The sequence below is a fragment of the Falco biarmicus genome, chromosome 9, assembly GCF_023638135.1.
Source record: "Falco biarmicus isolate bFalBia1 chromosome 9, bFalBia1.pri, whole genome shotgun sequence".
Taxonomy (NCBI): domain Eukaryota; kingdom Metazoa; phylum Chordata; class Aves; order Falconiformes; family Falconidae; genus Falco; species Falco biarmicus.
Window position 1 is genome coordinate 21,477,088 of NC_079296.1, and position 24,813 is coordinate 21,501,900.

The 24,813-nt window shown below is 39.0% G+C and overlaps 1 protein-coding gene across 2 annotated transcripts; it reads right to left on the reverse strand.

Annotated features, from left to right (window-relative positions):
* On the reverse strand, positions 1 to 24,551 carry CASP7 (caspase 7). 2 transcript variants are annotated; one of them, XM_056352352.1, is made up of 7 exons: positions 24,447 to 24,551; positions 23,198 to 23,310; positions 5,512 to 5,660; positions 4,503 to 4,631; positions 3,850 to 4,025; positions 2,252 to 2,390; positions 1 to 1,601 (listed from the first exon to the last, which is right to left on the reverse strand). In XM_056352352.1, the coding sequence occupies exons 2-7, from the start codon at positions 23,308 to 23,310 to the stop codon at positions 1,378 to 1,380; spliced, it is 930 nt and encodes a 309-aa protein (XP_056208327.1). In that variant the 5' UTR covers positions 24,447 to 24,551; the 3' UTR covers positions 1 to 1,377. The 2 variants fall into 2 exon arrangements, with proteins under 2 accessions (XP_056208327.1, XP_056208328.1); XM_056352353.1 differs by lacking the exon at positions 24,447 to 24,551 and adding an exon at positions 23,988 to 24,008.
* Positions 24,552 to 24,813: the final 262 nt, after the last annotated feature.

Consider the following 24,813-nt stretch of genomic DNA (forward strand, 5'->3'; position numbering starts at 1 on the left):
TAGGAAATTAAAAAAAAGGTCTTTATTGATTCCATGCTCAAGACGTCCATAAAACAATAATTCATTTAATTCAAATAACTATAAATTCGACTTATGGAAAAAAATATATACCTCAATATGCCAAAATATTTGTAACAACATTAATTTACTAATTTTGTAACTTGGCTTTAATAGTATGCACTTATTTTCTTAGAAGATTTCAAAAGAGTATTGAGTACGTTAACTGGGAAAAGGGTGAACAACTGATCCATTTATCAATTTAACCAAATCACTAAACTTACTTTTTTGAGCTAGCTACCAACTTTAAAGAAAATATAAAAAGTAGGAATATAAACATCACCAACATAACTCCAAAATACAAAATCAAGACCATACAGTCGCTAAAAAGGCACTTCTGGTTTCTGATTCAAGTATTATTTCCCATCTTGGCAAAATTCCTCACAAATAGAAGCTATATCTAAACATACAGTTGTTACTGGGACATGTAATTCTACCATTTCAACATTAAATTTTAATGTTTTATAATAAAACTTTGGCATTAACTTTCTGTTGGTTCAAAACTTCTGAATCAACAAGCAGACTTTTGTTTCTGTAAGCAGAAAAACTGTTTCAGGCCATTCTATCAGTTAATTGCCGTATGCAAGGCAAAAAGCTTTACAATGGCACTTAAGGTATCCAATTACAGTTTGCCAAACTTTTACAAAGATTTTCATTTTTATTTTTCTATTTGTTACATTTCCATGCTATTCAGGTCAATAATCTACAAACACTGATTTATTTTTTTTATTTATCCGTCTTACGCTAGAGCAATAACTAAATAAATTGACTTCCAGATAAGGCACAGAGCAACCATTACTCTTCATTAATAGTGTTCATAAAAAGGAAATGAATATATTAGACTAAGAAACACACCTTAAAATAGCTACAAACTGTTTCATCACCAGACATACCCATAATATGATGCTCTTTGGATATCTCCGAGGAAGTTACGGTTCCATGAGCTAGCAGTGAAAGAGAAGATGAAGTCTCATGATTAATTTTTTTTGTTCTTAATTTACAATCTGTTTTCTGGAATAAACCTTTACAGGTCAGTTAGCTGACTCTCAGAACATCTTCAGTAGCCACAAATCATGACAGCCACACTAAGAGGAATCAAGATACAGAATTAGTATTAGCTGTCAGGTTGGCCCACAGCATTTTATTTCTTCTTTAAAATCTTGCATATTGCCCATCCATCAGACACCCCAGCTTACACAATATAAAAATCTAGCGTAATTACATTTCTGTAAATAAAAATGTGTTACTCCAGTTTATAATCAAATCTCCACCCAAAACCATATGCTGATCTTTCATCACCAGCTGCATTAAAATGTGCTTTCAGAAGTAAAGTTCCTTAGTGAGCATGGAGACCACGCAGGGAATCTGCTTCTTCTCACTGAAGCGTGGATCATCAGACTGTGATTCAAAATTTGTGGCAACCACATAGTTGACTCGTGTGAGGATCTGCATGATCTCAAGCTGTTTTCCATGCTCATTTAGCACAGAGCACAGAGACTGCACAAACCAGGAGCCTCTTCCAGGATTCCTCCAGGAGTAATAACCTTACAGAAAAGACAGATAAGAAAGTACACAGGGTTATTTTTCCTCTTTTTTTTTTTTTTTTTTTTTAATTATCTTGTGTCGAAGAACGGAATGGCAGAGAGATATGTACTAATTTGTGTGAAAGATTCTGGGCAAAGAGTAACAATGACCACACAGAAAGTTTAATTCTCATAATTTGTGTCACATATCCTACTTCATTAAAGTGGAGAATGAGTATTAACTCTCCAAACCTCACATTATTGAAGTACCATTCTGTATTTTTGCATTTGGGAAACTGCAAGCAGTAAGATTTTATGTTCTTCCTCTTGAAGAATAAGTTTTGTACTGGAACTGTTCCCCTTCCTGTTTTCATCACATATTCAACATACTCTCTACACTGGGACATGGAAGGGCACGATTCCCAGAAAATAGTAGTACTGAGTTCATCTGTCATGTCTGTGTCTTCTCACCTGCCAAATCTGGGCTTTCTCCCTTTGCCACTGTAACTAGAGTAAAAGAGGTGGATACAACACACTGGCCCAACATACACTGGGCCTTGGCGTTTTGTCCATCAGCGTACAATGTATCATCAATGAGGGTCAGTCTACAATAAATCAATATGGGTGATACTTTTTGGCTTCTGTCCCCACACTGACCACCTTTTCTTTACCTGGCACTGTGGAATACGCAAACAGAAAATCTGCTTCTACTGGGATTTTGTATCTTGGATTGGCATCTGTTTCCAGAGTGTCATTTGCAGGTCCCGAGTCAGTTTGTATACCTTCATCAAATTCAGAGCCTCTGCATGCCTGAAAGCAGTGAAGACAAAGAGAAATTATTCAGTAAGGAGAAACTAAGTGTTATAAAAATAAGTATTCATTAACATTTTTTAATCAATACAGGCTTAAGCAGTACTTTGCATGTATTAGAAGCAGAAGTGCAATTGTGAGGGACATCCAATTGTTCAGTGATAAAATTACTTATCTATAGTACTGTGTTGCAGACTGTGGAACCCAGTGGACAGTCAAAATACCAAGTCAGCATTAGCTTATGCTAACCATGATTAATTTTAGTAGTCTACAGGCATCCTCAGCACTCCATTATTATATAATTTCTTGTGCACTGTGACTTCTGGACATTTTCTTTACATGGACTACACATTGTCTTTGGTTCCTGACATGCACTGCTGTAGCATTACATTTCACAGAACAACAAAATCAAAATCACATCCCAAGATCATCTAGCCCAATCCCCCTTCTCAAGCAGTGACAGCTACAGCAGATGCCCAGGACCATGTCCAATTGGGTTTGGAATATCTCCAGAGATGGAGACTGGGCAACCTGTTCCAGGGTTTGACCACCCTTTTCAAGTATATTGCATTTTTAACATTTTTCCATTTATTCTTAGTTTCCTCTTAATCATGGGGTTTAGCTAAAGGGCACATGGGGACCACAGTCCAGGCTGGCAAGTTTCAGCTCTTGATCAGCAGCTTTGACTGACAGCTTTTGCAAAAACCAGCATGTCTGATGGGCTTACATAACAGGAGTTGGTTGCCTTTATTAAGATAATTTTAAAGGCAATGAAGTACCCATTTCAAACTTGTAATTAAGAGAAACATCACTTTAGTAGTGTGAAGAGTCTAAAATAGACAGTTTTCACTTTGAGGTTGAGGATTAATTGATGGAACAGCTTAGGGAAATCCACATCCGCTGCAACTCCCATACATATATAATACTATGATAAAAAAGAGAATTCAGACCCATGGTGTTTCAAACAGCTGTCTTTAAAAGCTTAAATAATATACAATTCATTATATGTTAATGCAATAATATAAAATTTTAGGCTACTGAGGGAGAGAAAAAAATATTTCTTTTAGCAGAAAGCAGTATTTGGTAGAGACAGCCTTTATTCAGAGACCTGGACAGTAGTGTTTCTATTGATAATCACGTACTGTCCTCAGGTCTGTTTGAACAAGAGGGAGTTTCCGTTTCTGTTTTTAAGTTTATATATTGCCACACACAAAGAGAAGCCATGTACAAAATTACAATGAGAACATGTTGTTTACATCTGTGAATCTTGCGTATCAATTATCTTTTCAAAACAAACAATGGAAGTCACCCATAGTCCACTTCTCTCAAACACGTTTCTACAAAACCTCCAGCAAGATTCTGTAAGTTAATGTACAGGGCTGTTCTACAGCAGGCAACCAACATAGCACGTTTTCCCCAGTGCAGCAGTAGGACATTATGTCTACCATAGGGCTCTTACCTGAATGAAAAATAATTTGGGTTTGCCTATAAGGCTTTTACACTTGTCTCCTCTGAATAGTGCAGTCAAACTCTTGATAGCCATGGGTCCATCAGTGCCATAGATGAGCCCTTCTTCCCCATGGCTTAGAAGGATACAGGCAAAACAAGCGGCATCACTGTGGTTCTCCTCAGCAGCTGCAAATCAAATACTTCTTAGCCAAAAGGAAGCAACATTTTAATGAAAATTGTATTTAGCAAACACATTTTTCTGAGACTAAATATACATTGGGCTTCTACTGGAAGGCACAAGGAGGAATGGACAAAGGTGACACAACTCACTTTTTAGTGATGTGATGAGTGCCTTGAATACATGAATACATCCTTCACTTGACTCTGAGTTCGGCCCACTGGAGTCAACAGGCTGGACTCCATCTAATACAACAGGCACTTCACCTAACATAACAAGAAAGCTGTGTATTTCTGAAATGATGTTGGAGGAAGAGGTGTGGAATTAAGCCTAATCCATTCAGCCAAATCCTGCTATACGGAATATTGCATGTAGCAGGGCTTAAGCAATCTGTTCCAATACGATCTGCTTTGAGTAGGGGGTAGACTTGGCGACTTCCAGAGGTTTTTTCCACTCTAAATTATTCTATGATTCTGTATTTTTACCTTGTTTCAGTAATTTTTCCATATCATCACGGCTTCGGTCATTGTATGTGTAAACCTCAAAACCTAAATTTCTAAAACTCTTCGCTAGATCTCCAGCGTCTTTGTCAGTGCCATTGCGTGTACCCATTCCTGCCAGAAAACAAAGAATATGGTTGATTGCACATTACACAATTCAAAATAACTCACGTGTTCAAAGGTAAATTTTTAGGTTTATAATTACTAAACCAAAACAATGTCATGGTGACATGATTTTAAAACAATCCTCTAACAGTATTCTCAGCACTGAGAACAAAGGGTGAGATTTGTTTTAATGCAAAATAATGCAAGGTTCGGTGTTAACAAGTTATCTTACCCAGAAAGATGCTGGCCTGCCTCTAGTACCTTGCAACATAGGACCTCTGTGGATGGTTCTATCTCCTTTTGGTTATGCAGTGTAACATATGCCTAAAGCACCCCAAGGAAAAATTGTTGAAAAGAGTCCCTATGACACCCACATAAAAGAAACCGATATAAATTATGTGGAGTAAACACTTCATTTAGTATGTTTGCCAAGTATACAGGAAAAGACCTACGAAGTTGACCACAAGTATCTGCTTTGAAACCGTACATGGTCTGAAAAGTTAAATGCAGGAGTGCGAGCAGAGCACACCTACAGCTACTAAGTTTTGTAGCACAAAGCTGCAGCTCAGGGACAGAGAAGTTAGAACATGGGCTGCAGATGCTGAAGTTCAAATTTTAACAACACAGCTTTAAACTCTGGGACAAAGGTTTAGTTGGAAGTTGGTGGAGCAAGGTGACATACTCTTTGAAACACATACTGCAAAGAAGCTGCAAAAAGCCACTCTAACGTAACCGTTAAAGAACAGGAATAAATTGTAGTAACAACTATTTCTTAAAAAAGATAAATAGATTCATTAAAATTCCATGTCCTAAAAATAAAATGCTTATTCATTAATGAAAGTATAAAAATTCTGGTCTGTAGTAAGTATTATCAAAGGAAGAACATTACCTGTTTTGTCTTCAAAATTTTTGTTGTTTATAATAATACATTTGCCAACTTTCTTGTAGTCCATATTATACTGGAATGTGGGTGTAACAATTCGGTACTGATTACTGAGAGAGGACTTTGGCTGTTCTTCTTCTCCATTCTTCTTTTTTCTAGGTGAATCAAATGAAATCATTGTTAGTGGCCAGTCACATGCAGTGTGCCTATTTATCTTAACGCAAACCATTTGGCAGCCCTACCTGATATTTTTTCTTCTCTAATGTTTATTTTCATGATCCAGGCATAAAGATCTCGTGATTTGCATGAAGTGATTATTGTATGTGATTGGATTCTGATGATGGTAAAATGACCCTAGACTGAACCGCAACCAACAGTCGTATACATAGGTCCTGCCTCACAGATAAAACAAATGGCCTAACCATGAAGTCAGGCTGGCAGTAAACTTTTGCAAACGATGGTTCTGGACATACTTTACTTTCACCATGAATAATCCATGGAAGGACATACAGAACTCCCTTAATAACTATTCCAAGCACAAGAAGATATGCAGTTCACCCAGTCATGTGAAAGGACTTGTTTACTGAATCACAATCTTTCCTAATTTCTCTGAATTAGGAAAAGACTGAGCAAAAGGTAGTTTCTCATGATAAAGGTTATTGATGTGAGCAGCTCATGTGTTGAACTAGACTGCCAAACATCAGTCTGAACCTATGCAAAAAAACTTAAGCACATTTTAGTGTAATCAATACCTGAAGCTCACTTAAAAATCAAACCAAACCAAACCAAAATGAGCTACAAATGTTTTCTGTTAATATAATTGTGTACTGATCTTTCTGCTATGTGTGGGAGTCTTAGATTGGATTAGAAAGAGATGCAAAGGGATAGCAGAGACTTTGCTCACTGATTTATTCTAAATGAAGTATTAAGAACAAATCAATTACAGCCAACATGCACAGCTGGAGTATAAACATGAGGAACTCAGCAGTACTTGCTGTTAGACGTGGACTATTGGTCCAAGCAGGCGGCTTCAAAATTTGCTAAGATCTCCTCAAGCAGAACTGAGGCCAATGAGAGCTTATAAGGTGTCTGATTCAACCTCAGGACTATAAACAAGCTTTGAAGCAAGCCTAGGTAGAAACAATACTCAGGAAAGTGCAGCAGAAGTTATCAGTACCTCTCTTATTGGAAGCAGAACGCTGGACCAAATAGTATTTATTACTGATGTCTGAGAGGAAAACATAACCTACTTTTGCAGCACAAATAACTGTATAATACAGTTTGATTTTAACAAAATTAGATTTTCCCCATAATCTCAATTAAGTACTTTCACTATTCTCACTCTGACATCTTTCTAAAGAATTACTAAGCTATTTGCTTCAATAATAGCCTGTAGACATGAGATTGGTGCGAATTGATTAAATGCTATTTATGTAAACCACTTCCTTACCTACCTGATTTAACAATTGTATTTTAGCTTTAAGTGTCCTCTCTTTTATTACTAAAGGATGAGACTAATTGGAAACTATAATAAACCTTCTCCAGATGATTCATTGTGTTTAAATGCTACTGCAATTAATTTTTTTAACAGCTTCTTCTTATCTTTCAGCGTCCTCATGTTCTTTTATAAAGGGCCAAATTAAATAGCTGCACCTGGCAGGTTTTCTCTGTACTGTTTTTACATGTGACCATCCTAGTATCCCCTTCTCTCAGACTTTTCTTAGATACTACAAAACAAGACATTGAATCATACATACTTGAGGATTTTGTCTGATACACTGGAAGTACAGTGTTTTTCTGGCAAATCACAAGTATTGGTATTCTCCTTGCATACTGCTTCTTGAGGGCTCTGGGAGAAATAATTAAATATCCTTTGCCTCAAGAAAAGGTTTTAACATTTTAGAGAATTATACACAACTGTATGATGTTAATATTACATTTGACTTTCAAAGAGGTCTTGGATTCTTATTTTAGCCTAAAATTCCCCCTGGTCCTACATCACTAGACAGCACTCTGGCAAAGGGAGAAAAAGAAATTTAAAAACAACAAATAACCACTCAGGTCGATGACGAGGCTAATTTCCTTAGCCCACACTGGATTCAAGTTTCTACAGATTTATCGGGCTTCACTGACTTCCTGAAAATGCTGAATGACTAACAGTGGCTGTTGCACACAATAGGGTATTTTCAAGAGGATTGTACACAAATTTCTGTTTATGTTCAACCCATGAGCAGTTGTGAACACTTGGGGCAGATGATGCACTATTTGCTCTCCTGAAGTGCTGGAAGCGATCTAATTCTAGTGCAGAACTCGCGCAGCTATGTGACCCTACAAAAAGTCTCACTGAAAAGTGCAGCTGGGGTTAAGCGGCACAATATCGTTGCCACACAACTTCTCTGAAACCGCTTTGCTTCCGAGTTCATTAGTTTGCACTCATTCATGCAGAAAGATTTGGGCCTTCTGCTGGTATTCCCAAAAGTACACCAGAAGCTCTGCGTTGGCCAATGTCCAATATCACAGACCAGCCCCATCAGCATGGTGGCACACATAGCTCTTACCATTTCCTCATTCTTTTACAGAGGGGTAGTACGGTTTTGTCCTAAAGACTCCTTCCAAGCTGAACAGGCTAACAAGATACTAAGCAACCACAGCATGCTTTGTAAGGTCACACATATAATTTCTTTACTGGCAGACAACAAAAAGTTCCAGAAATCTTTTGGTACATGTCCAAACAGAATGACTAAGGAAACAAAGGTTGTGGAGTATACATCTCTTGGGCCTGCAGTCCCAACACAAGTTGCTCTTTGACAATTCCTTTTTTTCTGTGCCAACATAGCACAATATGGGAATTGCTTGACTGGCCTAAACTGACAGTATAAAGGTACAACTCTTTAGTCTCAACAAGCTAAGTCAGACCTTGTACTAATGACTAATGTAAACATAAATGCAAATAATGACTAATGTAAATGTATTACTAAAGTAATAATTATCTACTGATCAGTCCTTCAGGGAAATGCCTTGTCAGTGACAGGCTGGCTTATGACTGAAAGCCTAAACCTTTGCAGCTAATTTTTTATTTTCTAAGCTTTGAACTGGACACTTGTTAATATAAATGTTTACTGCTCTTGCTCTTACCAGGCTTTCTAACCACCATATTTACCAAAAGGGCTTCCACAGGTTAGCTGTGTGGTGTTATAAAATGTTTTAAACTATTTGCGCTTAGTTTTATTTCATCCTGCTTCTCTGACATCCACTGTCTTCAGTTTCCCTCTTTTGGGATTCAAACTTGCCCAGACTAAATAGAAACTTGAATTTTATGACTGCTTACTCTTTTTTTCAGCTTTTAATTACAGCTACACCATAACTCCTTATTCCACTAGCAGTAACTGATCTTTCCCTTAGACAGAAATATTCTCCCTATCAGTGCTCTCACACATTTCATGTTCTCTCTCTGGAGTGAAGAGTTCAGCAAAACTAAAACTCCACTCTGGCACCCTCATACAGCTCGCACATTTTCACTTTTACTGTGTCTCTAAATCCAGGCCTTAGGTTTGACAACAGTATGTCTGGGAATGGGATTTCATCAAGTCAGTGTCAGCTCTGGGAAAACCATTATTATCAGCTTCACACTTTTCAAATATTAATTCAAATGTAAAGTTACCTATACAATTTATGATTTTGTTACCAAACTTTTAAATAATAAAGGCCAAATTTCTTACCACCATGGGGGGCTAAAATTCTGTCAAAGTCACTTGCACCAGTAGTGAACCTGATTGTCTAAAGCACTGCTACTTATCACAACAAACTTTCTTTTCCGTTACACTTTGGGTAAATTTTGATGTCAGTATGTATGGATATCAAGATTTAGGGACAAAAATACCTCTGTTAACATTTAATTATACCTAAAGATTATTTTCAATAACAATTTTCCTGAAAGCAGTGTCTCTTAGCAACTGATACTTCCTCTCCTTTTGCTTCTTTCCTACTGGCATCTCCCTGCACTTACTTTGCCACTGTGTATTAGTATGACATCCAACATACTGAGAAGCCATGTGCAGGAGAATGGCTTCCTTGCTTGTTGCAGTCTCTCATCATCTCCCCCACCTGCTACAGCCAGGTAGCCAGTGAGTGGAAAAAACCCCTTCTGCTCTAAAAGGGCTGGTCTGCTGTAGCTATATGGACTCCCCTTAGAAGAGCAGTAGCATAATGCAGGGAAAGGTCTCAAGAGAAGAGTGCATGAAAAAGTCTCCAGAGTAAAAACTGTTATACCAATCCATTTACTAAACATCAACATTAACAATGATTAAAAAGAGGATGATAGTAACTGACAGACAACAGAGCTCTTCTGAAAACATGAGCTGCTTGGCCTTCAAATCAATGTGACAGCACACAGAAGAAACAGATATCCCTGGAAAAGAAGCCACTTAAATAGCCTTACACACAGAGGATTAGCTGAATAAAGACAAATTTCACAATCATCGCCATCACATCACAGGATGGGAGGAGTTTCCCATTTGTTTTTTTCCTGTTTGTTTGCTTTTCTAAGAGGAAATCAATGTGTTAATCAAAATGAACTCTAAAAATTGTATTACAGAGGGATATGTGGGCTTTGCAAACAGCTATAATCCCTTTCCTGGGAAAGTTAGGGACTTTTGTTGCTGTACTGCAAAATGTAAGCGTAAAAAATAATTCTACAATTAAGATACTATTCAATTTAAGGAAGTTGCCATTCATAATTGGGTGGAAAAGGCTAAATTGATTACATTCACTTCTATTTGAAGTACACACACACAAAAGAAGAGAACTCTATCTTGCTCTATCAATTTCAGTGGGCTTTACTTCATAAGGAATACACAGAACATTATAATAGTTTTTACTCTGGCATGCTTCTTTAATGCATTGTGCAATCATATATCATTTTTGAATGACTGTTAACAGGTTTCTGTTAAAAAGAAAAATTGCCTTAAAAAACATGCTGTCTTTACAGAATACAACATTTCAGGACCCCATCTGGAGTCCCTGTGCTTTTTGGCACTGGAGAATAGTTTTATTCTAGTTTCTGTCACATTGTCAGCCTTTCTGTTGAGTCCAGGCAAGAAGACTGCAGCAGAGGTAAAGTGACAGAGTCCATAGTAGAAACCTCAGGTAATCCATTGACATCCACCAGAACTTGCATCAACTTAATATGGTGGGATGCAAGGTGTCTTAAAACTGAAATGCTCTTTATTGTATTACAAACAACTGAGACATTTCCCTCGTGAGTCTTACATTTGGGGACCTATTTAAAGGCTTCCTTTGAATAAATTCCCCATTGATTTACAATACAAATAATTTTAAGACCTCTGAAGAAACTTACATACCTATATTGCTGATTTAATTTTATGCAGTTTGTGTGGCTCTATGCTGCTCTTTCTGTCTAACCCCCCTCCCCCCCCTTCCATTATTGCATGCACAGTATAAATGGTGTTTGTGATTACTGCTCATCACAAGTACTATGTTTGCTCTCCTGAGGTAGAATCCTGGATTGGGTTCATTTTGTAAAAAAAAATAGGTAGTTAAAGGATAAACAGGAAACAATGAAAATGCAGAGGATTACATTTGAATTCACAAAGCATCACCAAACTATGTGTAGTAAAACTGAGTGTACTGGAGACCAATTCAGAGTTATTCTTCCAAAAGAAGTGATACGGAAACAGAATTCATAAATTAGACAAATCAAGGTTCAGCGTTCTTTCTGTTCTATGTTTCTACCATAGTCTCAATAATTAGTGGTCTATTCATGTCTGATGCTTTCTGATGATCATGCATTAATATGTCTTACTCCTACACAACCTTCTTTTCGTACTGCCAGCTTTAATACTTTTATCTAGCTTTAATACTTTTAATCCAGTCTAATTTCACCATATTTAGTACACCTCTAATTACTGTACACTCTCTCCTCTTTGAATTTTTTTTTTCTCTTGAAACCTATTGGCAATAACAAGCAAAAGACACTTGTTAAACCTGACTAAAGCTTTTTAGATCTTAAGTTCCATAAGGAAAACTCTTTGTTCTTTGTCAGATCCATTTTGGTAAGGTGTCACGCAGATTTAGAGCTGCATGCAAATAACAGATTATCCTGTTGCCTTTTCCTGTTAATATTGCATCAGGTTGGCAGAGCAGCAACATTTCTGGACAAGAAGCATGTGTCACTGCTTGAACTGTCTTTTATAAAACCGAATATTCCTTTACTGTTAAAAATCAGAAAACAAAAATTATATGGTATAAGGACTAAGCATTAATCATAGGGGCTAAACCAAATATTACAACTGTATTGCACTGCGTTTGATGGTGAGATCCTGAGTCACATGTTAAGATGGCTACTTGCTAGAATACTAAGTGAAACCCAAGATAAACATTAACAGGAGCCACTGCAGAAGACACTGGCATTTGGGACATCTCAATCCCGTTTCCAAACTGACTGCCACACACTATGGGCTCACAAACCTTTTCTCCTGAACATACTCCAATGGCAGGTGCAATTTTCACCTCTCTCTTTTCAGACAGGTAACACCTTACCAAGGACTCTTTTGAAAGAGGTTAAATGTAACTGTAAACCAAGAAAATAAATACTTTCCCCTCACAATCTTTTTTTAAGCAAAGGTTACTTAGGCCTTCAAATTATATGCCACTAGATAAACTGAAAAACAGCTTAATAGTTGAAGCAAAAAATCTCCTGAGGAAAAAGGGGCAATACTAATTATATAGAAGGAAGTTCAAGTAAACACTGCATACTTTCAGTTTCCCTACTGAAAGTTATTAGCAAATGACTGCTGACTTTGACAGACTAGCACCAATAAAATAACCAGCCCTTAGAAGGCTATTTTTAAATATGCTCCAGATAAATGTTGAAAGAAAAAACTTTCTAATATTAGTGTCAGAATCTTTTCAACATAACAGGAAGTCTTCATTTAGAAGAAAGAAGAAAAGTGGTCCTAGAAAACTGAAGATAAAAGTTCCCCCCAAGCATCTAAACATGTTTCACCTATGCTGCTTACCATGGCAAAGAGATGTCTTACACCAAAGGCATGAAAACCGACAGCTGTTATTTAGAATAGCAAACATAAACAACACAATATAAAAAAGACCCCAGAACATCAAAACATGACAAACAGTCAAATGGTCTTAGATTTCTGTTCCCTCTAATAGTCTTGTTTTGCCTGTTAAATTTTAAATTATGGTGAAACATGCCAAACTGATAATACTGGAGCCTGAAGTTCATATTTATCAATGGCATATAAAGTCTGTGCAACCCCTACATCTTCATATACTACTCTGCTGAAGGGCCTAAACGTTGAAAGTCATTTTGGGGAAAGGGTGGAATAAAGGGAAACAGCAAGTGGGCTACATGAACACCGCAGCCCCTGATGAATGCAACCTCTTTTCTCCTGGGAGCAGGCCTACTAAAAGCAACAGGACTAGTCAGGCAGTAAAATAATGCCTGTTTGTATCTGTTCTCAGACCAGGGCCATAGCAACTATTGAGCCTCCAGCTTCTTTTTGAACTGCCAATTAGTTCCCGACTTCTTCAGGACACCTTTGGAAGTAGCTTGTCAGCTGACTAAACAACGCCAGTTTAAAAGTCACTAGAGGCCAAGCCTTTTGTTTGAATGAACCTGAAACGAGGAAGCTAATAGAGACAGTACCTCTTGTTTCTTTGGGAACTGATATCCTAAGCCCTCCTTATTACTGTAAGCACACTAATTTTGAAAAGCAAACACTGCTGTAGCAGTCTTGAAAGAACAGAGTTCGGTAAATAATGAGATAATTTCCTTGAACTGATCAAGATAATAGAGCTGGGAGGAATCTAAGCTATCATTAACAAATTCTTTGCCCAAAATAGGACAGAGTTCATTCATCCAGTAAAACAGTATCATACTAACAACCTACTTTTGATCTTACTATGACATATGTAGCAATACTATTACAGATTTTGCAGAAAATGTGCAAAATAAAATGCTTTAATTTTTTTAAAGAAATCCTGGCATTTCCTGGAACATGCTATATCACTTCCAAAAGTAGAACACAAGCCATGGAAATATTTATTAAGATCATATGCTAGCTATTCTTTACTTGCTTAATTTGATGAAAAGTATTAAACAAACCAAAATGCTCAACTGGGGGGATATGTTCTGTTGCCTACTAAGAACCACTTGGTTGTGCTCTGGACAGAGAACTGAGTGTGAATCCTGCTTCTGCTATTGAATAACTTCAAAACAACTTCCTAGCTCTTGGCCTTAGTTTTTCCATTACAAAATGGAGCCTAAACAAACTTATTTCATAAAACAGCTGCTGATTGTCTTCTTTCCAGGGGGCCAGTAGTGTACAGTAAACAAGAGAATGATTTCAAAATCCACTGTTTTGTACATCTGTACAATGTTTATGTCCAGAGGGTGTGAGGTAGCTTACTGCCATGTGCCTCCTGGAGGAAAAAATGCTTGAAACAAAGATATTCTTACTGTCCACTATGGAGTTTTACAATGGCTCTCAGTCCAGAAACAGAATCTATATTCTTTGTTTACCGCACATAGCGTCCCTGAAAAGATAAAACCACTACAGCCTGCAAAGGATTATTTAATATCATCTGCAAAAATGACAGGGTTTCAGTCCACAGAATATGGCATTTCCCCAAAGTATATTATAGCCCTAAAGGCCTCTGGGACCTTGACTTATCACAGTCAATATCACAGCTTACCACACTGCAGCTACTCAGGTGAACTATACCTACTCTTAAGTACCTTTGCAACTACAATCTAAAGTGTATTAACTTCAATCACAGTAAGGCCTCACCTACCACAAAGCTTCACAATTCCAACAGTCTCAGAGATGAACAAAATCAACTAGTGAGCTACAACATGCCAATTGCAGTAACTGACTGACCTGAGCGTGAACACACTTTTCATTTGATCTCTTGCAAAGCAAGCCACAAACCCTTATTCAGTAGTTACTATAAACCTGCAGCTTCTGTTTAAACTGCAGAACATCTTTTAGATTTACATCCAGCCTTTTTTTAAATGATCCATTGCTTACAAAAGGTGCCTCCTATCTTCTGACCATCCATCGCCTATGTATTTGTATAGTACACTATATATTTGCATAGTGCAAGCAAATTATCTTTAAACTTTAGTTAGAGAAACTAAATACATTTTAAATCCTCACTACATGACATTTTTCAGACCCTGAGTTACTCTTGTAGCTTTTTTGTCCCATTTGATTTCAGACCCTTCTCCAATTAGGAGGGAGAATCTTCTCTAAGAACTTGTAAAACAGAGAAACCCAGCCCAGGACAACTGGAAACAGGTAGCAATATCCTAGTCTTTGTGCACTTAACAAGTAGAACTTACAACCTACATGACAATTTTGTGGTGTAACGCCTGCAGCAGAGAAGATCAAAACAAAGTTCTAAACTCTCGACCATCAATTTGTAATTCAGCTTCAGCTTCCTAATTAGCTGGATGATATTTGCTGTGCAGGCCTCACAACGCTGTATGCATCATAATATTCAATTAACATTCAAAAGGTAACAGTTTACAAATAAAGAATATTGTTTGCTGAAAGGCTTTCTGCTCATTTCCAGAAAACCTGCACGTACATACCTTCCAGGGGTATTCTAGAAACTGAAATCTTGCATGATCATATCCTAGGTAGTATAATATACATAGACAACTACCAACTATATGAAAAAAAAAAAAAGAAGCCTCTCTTATCTACCATTAGGTACTAAAAGCAATTAACAGAAATTAAAATAAAGCAACCCCCTCCAAATACTGTTTCTCAGATAACATTCTGGCTAGGAGTAGCAACTGCAAAATGCCAGTAGAGTTATAATTAGCTTGATATAAGCATTGAAAGTAAACTCTTTCAGGGTATTCATTCATGAGATTTCCAAACAGGTGGCAGAGAAAGGAGGAGATAAATAACATTCTACAGTACCTTGGCTCATCATCAAATGGTACTCCACACTGCATCTGAAAACAGCTTCAGCTTGTCCTCAAGAGCAAGTCTAATCTTCTTTGCTAATGCTAGGAGCCCACCATGCTCAGGGTTACATTGCAGAGTGAAACAGGATTCTCTCTGTGTTCAGGCCCAAAGATTTGCATGTGTCAGCAGTGGGTCACGCTGGACTTTTCTATGGGGCTATTCAAACCCTCATAGCTATCACCCTGCAAGCTGAGGTCATGCAGGCCTGATCTACCTTTGCTGACAAGTGGAAAACACGCTCCCATCGCCCTGATTCTATCCCCGTTCCTATGTAAGAGGGCAGGAAAATACAGCAGATCTTGAGATGGAGGTGGGACGCAGACGTCACATTGTAGTAAGTCTTTCTTCCTTCCCTCAAAACCTGATCTGTGATCTGCCATTAGTACAATATTTAGACAATGAATATTTCTAAGTAAATAATGCAAATTAACACACAGTTTACAAAACCTCTTTGCATTCTAATTCATAGAACTATATAAAGAGGGATGTAGAGGTGCTGAAGCATGTCTAAAGAAGGACAATGGAGCCAGGGAAGAGTCTGGAGCACAAGCCCTATGAGGAGCCGCTGAGGGAACTGGGGCTGTTCAGCCTCTAGAGATGGAGGACCTTGTTGCTCTCTACAGCTCCCTGACAGGGGGCTGCAGGCAGGTGGGGGTCGGTCTCTTCTCCCAGATAACAAGCGACAGGGCAAGAGGGAAAGGCCTCAAGCTGCACCAAGGGAGGTTTAGATTGGGTATGAGGAAAATTTCTTCACTGAAAGGGTGGTCAAGCATTGGAACAGGCTGTCCAGGGAGGTGGTGGAATCACCATCCCTGGAAGAGTTTAAAAAACGCATAGAAACAGTGCTTGGTGCGTGGTTTAGTGATGGACTTGGCGGTCCTGGGTTAACGGTTGGACTTTATTTCAAAGATCTTTTCCAACCTAAATGATTCTACGATATTTCTTATATATTTACCTTAAACAGATTTGGTTTATTATACGTTTGGCTTAATTTGGTTTTGATTCCTTTGAAAGCTTAAAAATGACACTACTTAATAGCTTTCCTCCAAATTTTGTATGATGACAGCCCAGAGTTTGTTGTAATGAAGGAAATAAATTACTGCACTAAAAAGGAATTAGGATACTTGACTCACTGTTGTGATTGCTACAGATACAGTTTATAGATAACCCACTGTTTGCTGTGTTTCACGAGATAAAGTCTGTAAGGAGACTGGAAAGAAATACTGACTGCAAATTAATGAGTTCTTACACATTAGACTAGGTGCTTTTTCAAGATATTTGGGCATTTCCTGTGTGGTACATCCAGGGGAAAGTACAAGCACCAATCACGATTTTCACTAATTGTTAAATACTCCTGCAGTGTTCTTCAGTGATTGAGTCCCAGATCTAACAAAAACTGCAATAATAAAAAAACCCCAAGCTCTGGCTTAAAAGAGAGTAATAAAAATGAAACATCCATGTTGCTCTACATTAAATTTTCCTTATTGTCTTTGTAGGAATTAACTTTAACAGACTATCGATGTCAGAACCTATTACTTCTGAAATTTTATGTCCAGTGCTTTGGGGGGAAATACACTGATATTTAGCTTGTGCAAAGCAGAACCCACAAACTCCAAACAAAATTAAAACTACATTGCGTTAATAATAAAAAAAATTAGACTTTTGTGTTAGAGTAGTGAAAGGAAAGATCATCACCCACTTACAGGATGGACTAAGGTGCACAGCGATTTGCTTAGAGACATAAAGGAAATGTGAGGCTGAACCAAGAGCTCAGTACAGACCTCTGAGTTGCAGCCCAGAGCATAACTTCAGATAATGATCCATCTGCTGTTATTTGTTTTAAAGTAACTTGCTATTTTTACTCTATCTAAGGATAAAAGAGATACTTTTCTTAGCAATATTTATTTTTTAAAGATCTGTAATATTCTGTCACTGAAAAAAACTTGTAACAGAGCTGCATTTTTATAACTGCAAAAGTTATGATAAAAAGATGAATTATCATTCAAGGCATCATTCGGATTTGAACACATTGATTTCAAGGCAGGAACAGCTGACATTCATGCAGTGGAGGCCAATACAGATTCTTCATAAGCATAGGGTGCTAGCAGTAGTACTGTTTCTACAAAGTAAGCAATTAATTTATAAGATCAGTGTATCGGGTTTAAAAGATTTCGGTAGCAGGGAGGCTACAGGGGTGGCCTCTGTGAGAAGCTTATAGAAACTTGCCCCATGTCCAACAGAACCAATGCCAGCCGGCTCAGGACAGACCCGCCGCTGGGCAAGGCTGAGCCCATCAGTGCCAGCGGTAGCGCCTCTGGGATAACACACGTAGGAAGGGAGTACAGTTGAGCCCTGGAAGAAGGGACGGATGAAGGGAAGGTGTGTTTAAGATTTGGTTTCATTTCTTATTACCCTACTCTGTTTTGATTGGTAATAAATTAAATTAATTTTCCCCCAGTTGAGTCTGTTTTGCCTGTGATGGTAATTGGTGAATGATCTCTCCCTTTCCTTATCTTGACCCACAAGATTTTCGTTGTATTTTCTCTCCCCTCTCCAGTTGAGGAGGGCAGTGATAGAGCAGCTTTGTGGGCACCTGGTGTCCAGCCAGGGTCAACCCATTACAGAGATCACGCCCAGTGTTTTCAAATGCCCCCCAAAATACAAAATGGGCAACTCTGGAAAATACATGCATCTGCATCACTGTGAACTGTTCTTCACAAAGTTCTAGCGCAAAGCAGTGTCTCACAAATCAAGTAAATATAAGCTGTTGGTAATCAAAAGGGGATGGAAAATAGCTTCCCCAAAAGAGAGAACAACAACAGAAGACCACAGTTGAAACAGAGACCACTTTCCACACCTGTTACAGCTCCAAAGCTGAGGTTCAGCTGGGGCTTAATCTCAAAAGTAAATATTTACTCTTTGAAGGACAAGTTATTTATTTTGAGAAACAGGGCTACAGGGAGACAATCAATGGTAGTGAAACTGAAATAGACAGCTTTGGTAACATCTGTGCTTCCCCACTTTGATGACCTGTATCCCAAATAAACACTGTACAAATTAAAAGAAAATATACATACCTGTGAATCTTTTTGATCTAAATACCAGTTTACAATCCTGGTAGATATATAACTATTGAACTACAGAAAACAATATATACACTGATGTTTCCAGAAAACTTTCAAATTAATCAAAATGAAAAGTCTCAAACTTTACAGTGAAAAGTCTCAAACTATATATTTAAGGCAGAAATAAATACCTTAAAGATATTTTGGGTCTGCAGTGTTAAACAGCTGAAATACTCTTGGTGACTATGTGTCAGTGCACCCTACAAATCTCTCAAATTCCTCAGTGGGATTTTCGTATAATATATTTCATGTTTCTGCATTAAGGGCACTACAGATTTGCACAGTTTCAGTTGTAACTAGGTGTTTGTAAGAATTCTTAAATACGTATTTAGATAATGCTTTCTGTTTCTGGATGAGAAGGGGAATATTGACTGTAAAATAAGACAGTAGGGCTGGAGTAGATAAAAAGTAACCAGAGGACAAATGGTTCTATACAATTAAATTAGAATAAAACTGGAACCTAGATACTACTAACCACCACCCTCTTCTGCATTACACTTCATCACTGAAGCCCACAAACACTCATGATTATTGACAGCGTAAGTACAAGTCTACCAAGCCTTGGGAATTTTCAGATGCGGCTTTTTTTAAAAAAAAACCCTTTCATTAGTAAGAGAAATCTTAGCTCTACTTAGTACAGTGGAACCACAATTTTATTCTGTTTCATGTTACATTACATTTCCTGGATGCTAAAATAGGTTTGCTGCTATCCATCTCCCTAACAGAGTTCTCCAATAAAAGACAAAAGATAACAAATGAAGACACAAGCCATTCTGTAGAGAAGCGAGACCCTTTCTAAAGCCTCAGAAGTGTAACAGGAGCACATACAGCATAGAAAAGAAAAAATTATATGGGAAAAATTGTATTAGTTTCTAACTATCACATAAAAAATTAAAATAACCGTTTGAAATCCTCAGCTCAATCTTTGTTCAACCATGTTTTAAAATTTTGTTGCACATAAGCTTGCCACTGCATACCCTGTTATTTCTGCTTTCTGAAACATAACTTTTTTCTCGAGTGCAACTCCCCGCAATTTTTGTCCACATTTTGAAGTAAACAAAATTTATACCCTCCTGCCATCTAGTGGCTACAAAGCCCTGAGCCAAACACCACCAGCAACTGTTAATGCAAAAATTAATGCTTTCAACCCTTTTCCACACCAACAGATTTCCCCCACCAACATTAATTAAGTACACTTTTTCAAAGAGAAGGAAATAAGGAGAAGGTAATTCCCCTAAGCTGTGGTGCAGCCGAAAGAACCTGCCCACTCCACGGCTTGTTCCGAGACTTGTGGCCTCCATGGTAAAGCAGGCTCACAGACTTCTTGGAGAGAAATATGCTGTAGTGAATAAGATTTTCCCTTACTTCTGCTTACTGCTCTTGCTAGATAAATCTCCAGTCACAGCCAGAGAATGGTGAATTGGTGCTGTGAAGCTACTGGAAACAGCTGGTCTTTCTGCATAGCTTTGAATCCAGTTTCTCACTGATCTGTTCTCTTAAATTAAAATTAACATGCTTATTTAACGATACAAGTTAATTGTTTTCCTATTAAGCTTATATATTTTAAACAATAATAAATGAAATGCAATGTAGAATTTCATTGAAAGCACTGCACAGCTAGTAAAAACTGGGTTGCTAAAACAAGACAAGGGACCATAAAATTGTAGTCAATCTAAAGCTTTCTAGACATTTCCTTTGACAGGTATTAATTTTGTGTTACCAAAATGAAGCCTTGGCAGTCAAGACATAGAACCATGCTGGTTCCAACTAAAAGTATATCTAGCCTAGTATCTGGTACTGCCTGGTAATGAGTTTTAAGAAAACAAAAGAAATTGGATACAGAACATATTCTCACAGAAAACTGATTTAGGAACATCTTGCACCAAAGATTTTAACATCAATACTCCTACTGGACTTTTCTTCCACAAATACATCTCATCTCTTCTGAACTCATCTAAAATCTTGATGTCTGTGTATCTTGTGACTTTAAATTCCACAACTGCACTCTGCACTATGTGAAAATGACATCTTACTGGCTCTTTTAAACCTACTGCATGAACTTTCCATTGGATGTCCTGTGAGGCACAAGGAGCATTCGTTCTCTATTCACTTTCTCTTCCAATACAGTCACAATTTTATATTATATCCCACCTTCCTTTATCCTCTCACATTCCTATCTTCCTTCAAGCCAAAGAGTTTTAGTTTCTGTAAGACAAAGACCTTGTTACTGTACTTGGATTTTTAAGACCTTCACTGTCAACCAACTCGTTCCTCTTTAGGCAATCATCACCTTCTTCAAGAAACTCTGATAAATTTCTCAGACTATTTTTTTTTTCTACAAAACCTAATTTGAATCTTCTCAACCTCATATTTAATCTACACAATTTTTTCACTTCTAAAGAACAATGTTTCAAATTGTATCTACAAGGAGTTCCCAAAGGATGAATGCCTCAAACTGATGCATAGCCAAAATATTGGAAAAAATTCTTATAGAAAAAAGTGATAGAAATGCTGATTATTGCCTTTCCTTCAGGAATGATTAACTTTGAGTTGTATAATTTAATAATAGTATTAGCTTATTACCTCTTATAAAGACAACCAATACAGATATTAAAACACACATTTTATAAAGTTTAAAAGAAACCTTTGGCAAGATTTAGAAAAAAATGTTACATTGTCTATTTTGCATGATATGATTCTGTAAAAATGAATAATATACATACACATCATAAAACATATTTGAAGAATGATAAAATGAGACAAAGTGATTTGCTTAACAGCACATCAAAAGTCTTTAAGACTGAACCATCTTCACTTCTCTTACAGATTTGTTACCCCTGTTAGACTCATACAGTAAGTAGCAAAAAAAAATTTATATTCTCCACGTACTTTCTCTGAATTATGCTGTTCACTTCAATGTGAATGTCCAATAGTAAAAATAAAATCAAAACATCGCCTGTAAATACAAGTCTTTGTATAAACACCTCTAATAAAATCTCTCTAAATCCATGAAGATTTATTTAAGTTGGAAAAGACCTTTGAGATCTTCAAATCCAACCATTAACCCAGGACTGCCAAGTCCATCACTAAACCATGCACCAAGCACTGCATCTATGTGTTTTTTAAACTTCTCCAGGGACGGTGATTCCACCACCTCCCTGGGCTGCCTGTTTCAATGCTTGACCACCCCTTCGGTGAAGAAATTTTTCCTAGTATGCAGTTTAAACCTCTCTTGGCACAACTTGAGGCTGTTTCCTTTTGTCCTGTCGCTTGTTATCTGGGAGAAGAGACCAACCCCCACCTGCCTGCAGCCTCCTGTCAGGTAGTTGTAGAGAGCAATAAGGTCCCCCCTGAATCTCCTCCACGCTGAACAGCCCCAGTTCACTCACTACTCCTCATAGGGCTTGTTCCCTAGACCCTTCTCCAGCTCCGCTGCCCTTCTCTGGACATGCTCCAGCACCTCTACATCCCTCTCGAAGTGAGAGGCCCAAAACTAAACACAGTATTCCAGATGCAGCCTCACCAGTGTAGAGTACAGGGGGACAATCACTCCCCTTCTCCTACTGGCCACACAGTTTCAGATACAAGCCAAGATGCTGTTGGCTTTCTTGGCGACCTGGGCACACTGCTGGCTCATGTTCAGCTGGCTGTCAACCAGCACCCCCGGGGTCCTCCTCTGCCAGGCAGCTTTCTGGACACCCCACCTCAAGCCCATAGTGTTGTGTGGAGTTGCTGTGACCCAAGTGCAGGATGCAGCACTTCTTCTTGTTGAACCTCATGCAATTGGCCCTGGCCTATTACTGCAGATTCTCCTGTAGAACCTTCCTACCCTCCAGCAGATCAACACACCCACTCAACTTGGTGTCCTTTGCAAACTTACTGAAGGTTTACAAAGCGAAGCAGCCATTTGCTGACATGCAACAGTATTTGTAAATTTTGCATGTTCTTTTTTCATCTTTTGCATTTTCAATTACATTTATCTAATGTTTTCATAAGTATAGACAAGCAGTACATAGTTCTTGCTTTCTATACATTTAATGAATATAAGCTTACGCTTCAGTGAGTCTACTATGTTTTAAAATGGAAGGCTTTTAACTTAGTCTGTAATGGATTACATCTTTAGACTCAGTGAGGCTTCTTTGTGCTACAACCTAGATGGCACGTCCAAGCTTTAAAGAACCTTAAATAGTCAGCAGGGGATTCCAATAATGCAGATTAGCTGAGCTGAATGCAATAAAATAGATAATTAATGGCATATTTAATTCCCAATTCCACCGAAGGGCAATGTTTAAGATAAGGGACTATAATTGATGCTAAATTAACTTAGTGGTCCCTTACTACCAAATGAAGTTTATGGGAGATACTATAGATTTCCCTATAGGGAGATACTATAGAGAGATGCTTTAAGGTACAGAGCAGGTATATTAAACCTATACAACATAAACCATCTATGACACTGTGGACTCAGCAAAATGAACACCAAAATCCCTTTAGAAGTATAGTATAACAGCTGACAAAACAGTAAAAGGATTAAAAATAGTAACTTACTTGCCAAAAAGTGAGAATCTGCTACTTCTGTCTGGCTTTGCATCAACTATATCATTGCAATCTTCATCACCTCCCTCTTCAGTACAGCGAGCAACATGCTGATCTCCCGACATCTACAAATAAAAGTGCAAGTATGTGTCCCTCAATGAATGCTATCATTTTAGAAATACCTCTGTAAACCAAACCATTAAACCAGCTACATGTGAGGTTGTTACACTGTTTAATACTTTATCAAGTAAGAGTGGCTTTGGACTTCTGGCTTTGAATGGCCATGACACCGCACCTGCTCAGTCCTCTGTAGTAGCCTGTGTCAGCTACCAAAAGTGACTTGTCTCACACCGCTGTAAAAAACTGCGGATAAGAACAACAGTAATAAAAATTTTAGGGTGAAAGATCTTATGATTAATTCACAGAAAAATTTTCATGGTCTGGTAAGAAGTATGTTAGGAAGAAAGCAAGGACAACTAGTATCAAAACATTTGTAACTGCAATCCTATCCAGAGCTAAGCCACCCAGAGAGCTCCTGTATTATCTTCCACGGATGACAGCTTAGGTTTTCATTTCTCTGTTTGTCTATAACAACATTTAATACTAATTTTATATTGTTCTCATGATTATTACAGGTGTACAGTTTTCAGGGAAAAAACCCCCAAACAGTTGTGCAGCGTTCCCTGGAAATTAAAAGGTATTTCCATTACATTAAGCAGCCTCCCACACAAATTGCTGTATTTCGACCAGTTTGGGGTTTTTTGTTGTTACTCCAGTGTGAACTTGGAACGCATTCATTCACCTCAAAACCAACACAGCACCGAGGGGCGTGCGAGGCGGCGGGTGGGCATCGAGGGGGAGCACGGGGGCTGCCCCACGGCCAGGAACCCGCAGCCCCGACTGGGGGACAAACCGCCACGGCCACCAGCCCCCCGCATGGCGAGCCCCACTGCAAGTACCCCTGCCCTCTCCCAGGAAATGGCTGCAGCCCGCGCAGCCACCCGAAGGGCCGAAGCGAAGAGCCGCCGCCTTCCCCCCCGCGGCCCCTGGGCGGCAGAGGAGGGCAGCGAGCAGCGGGCCGGGCCCCGCGGCTGCCGGCCGGAGGGAGGAGGGTGGCCGGGAGAGGGGCGGCAGGGAAGCGCGGGAAGGCGGGAAGGCGCCTGAGGGGAGGGCGGCGGGCGGGACGGGGGGCGCAGGGGGACGCAGCGGGCTCGCTGAGGCGAGCGGCGGGACAGGCGGCTGGGAAGGGGCCAGGGCTTGCCTTGGCGCTGGGCTCCGGCGAGGCAGAAGCGAAAGCGAAAGCGGCGGGACGGTGCGGTGGGGCGCGGCCCCGCGGGGGCAGGCCCGGGCCGGCGGAACCCACCCCGGGCCGCCCCGCCTCGCCGCCGGGGCCGCCCCCGGGAGGGCCTGGCCTGGCTCCCCAGCGAGCCGCTCCGCGGGGGCTCGGGTGCTGCCCCCGCGCCCCCCTCACCTCGCCGGTAATGACGGCTTCATCACTGCCGAAAGGAAATTACCACTTCTTAATAGCTGCGCTCTGTCACACCCCCGCGACAGAAGAGCCTTAAGTTTCATGGTGACACGAGATTGTCTAGATCTAAGGAAATTTTTTCCCTGTATAAACTTGAGTG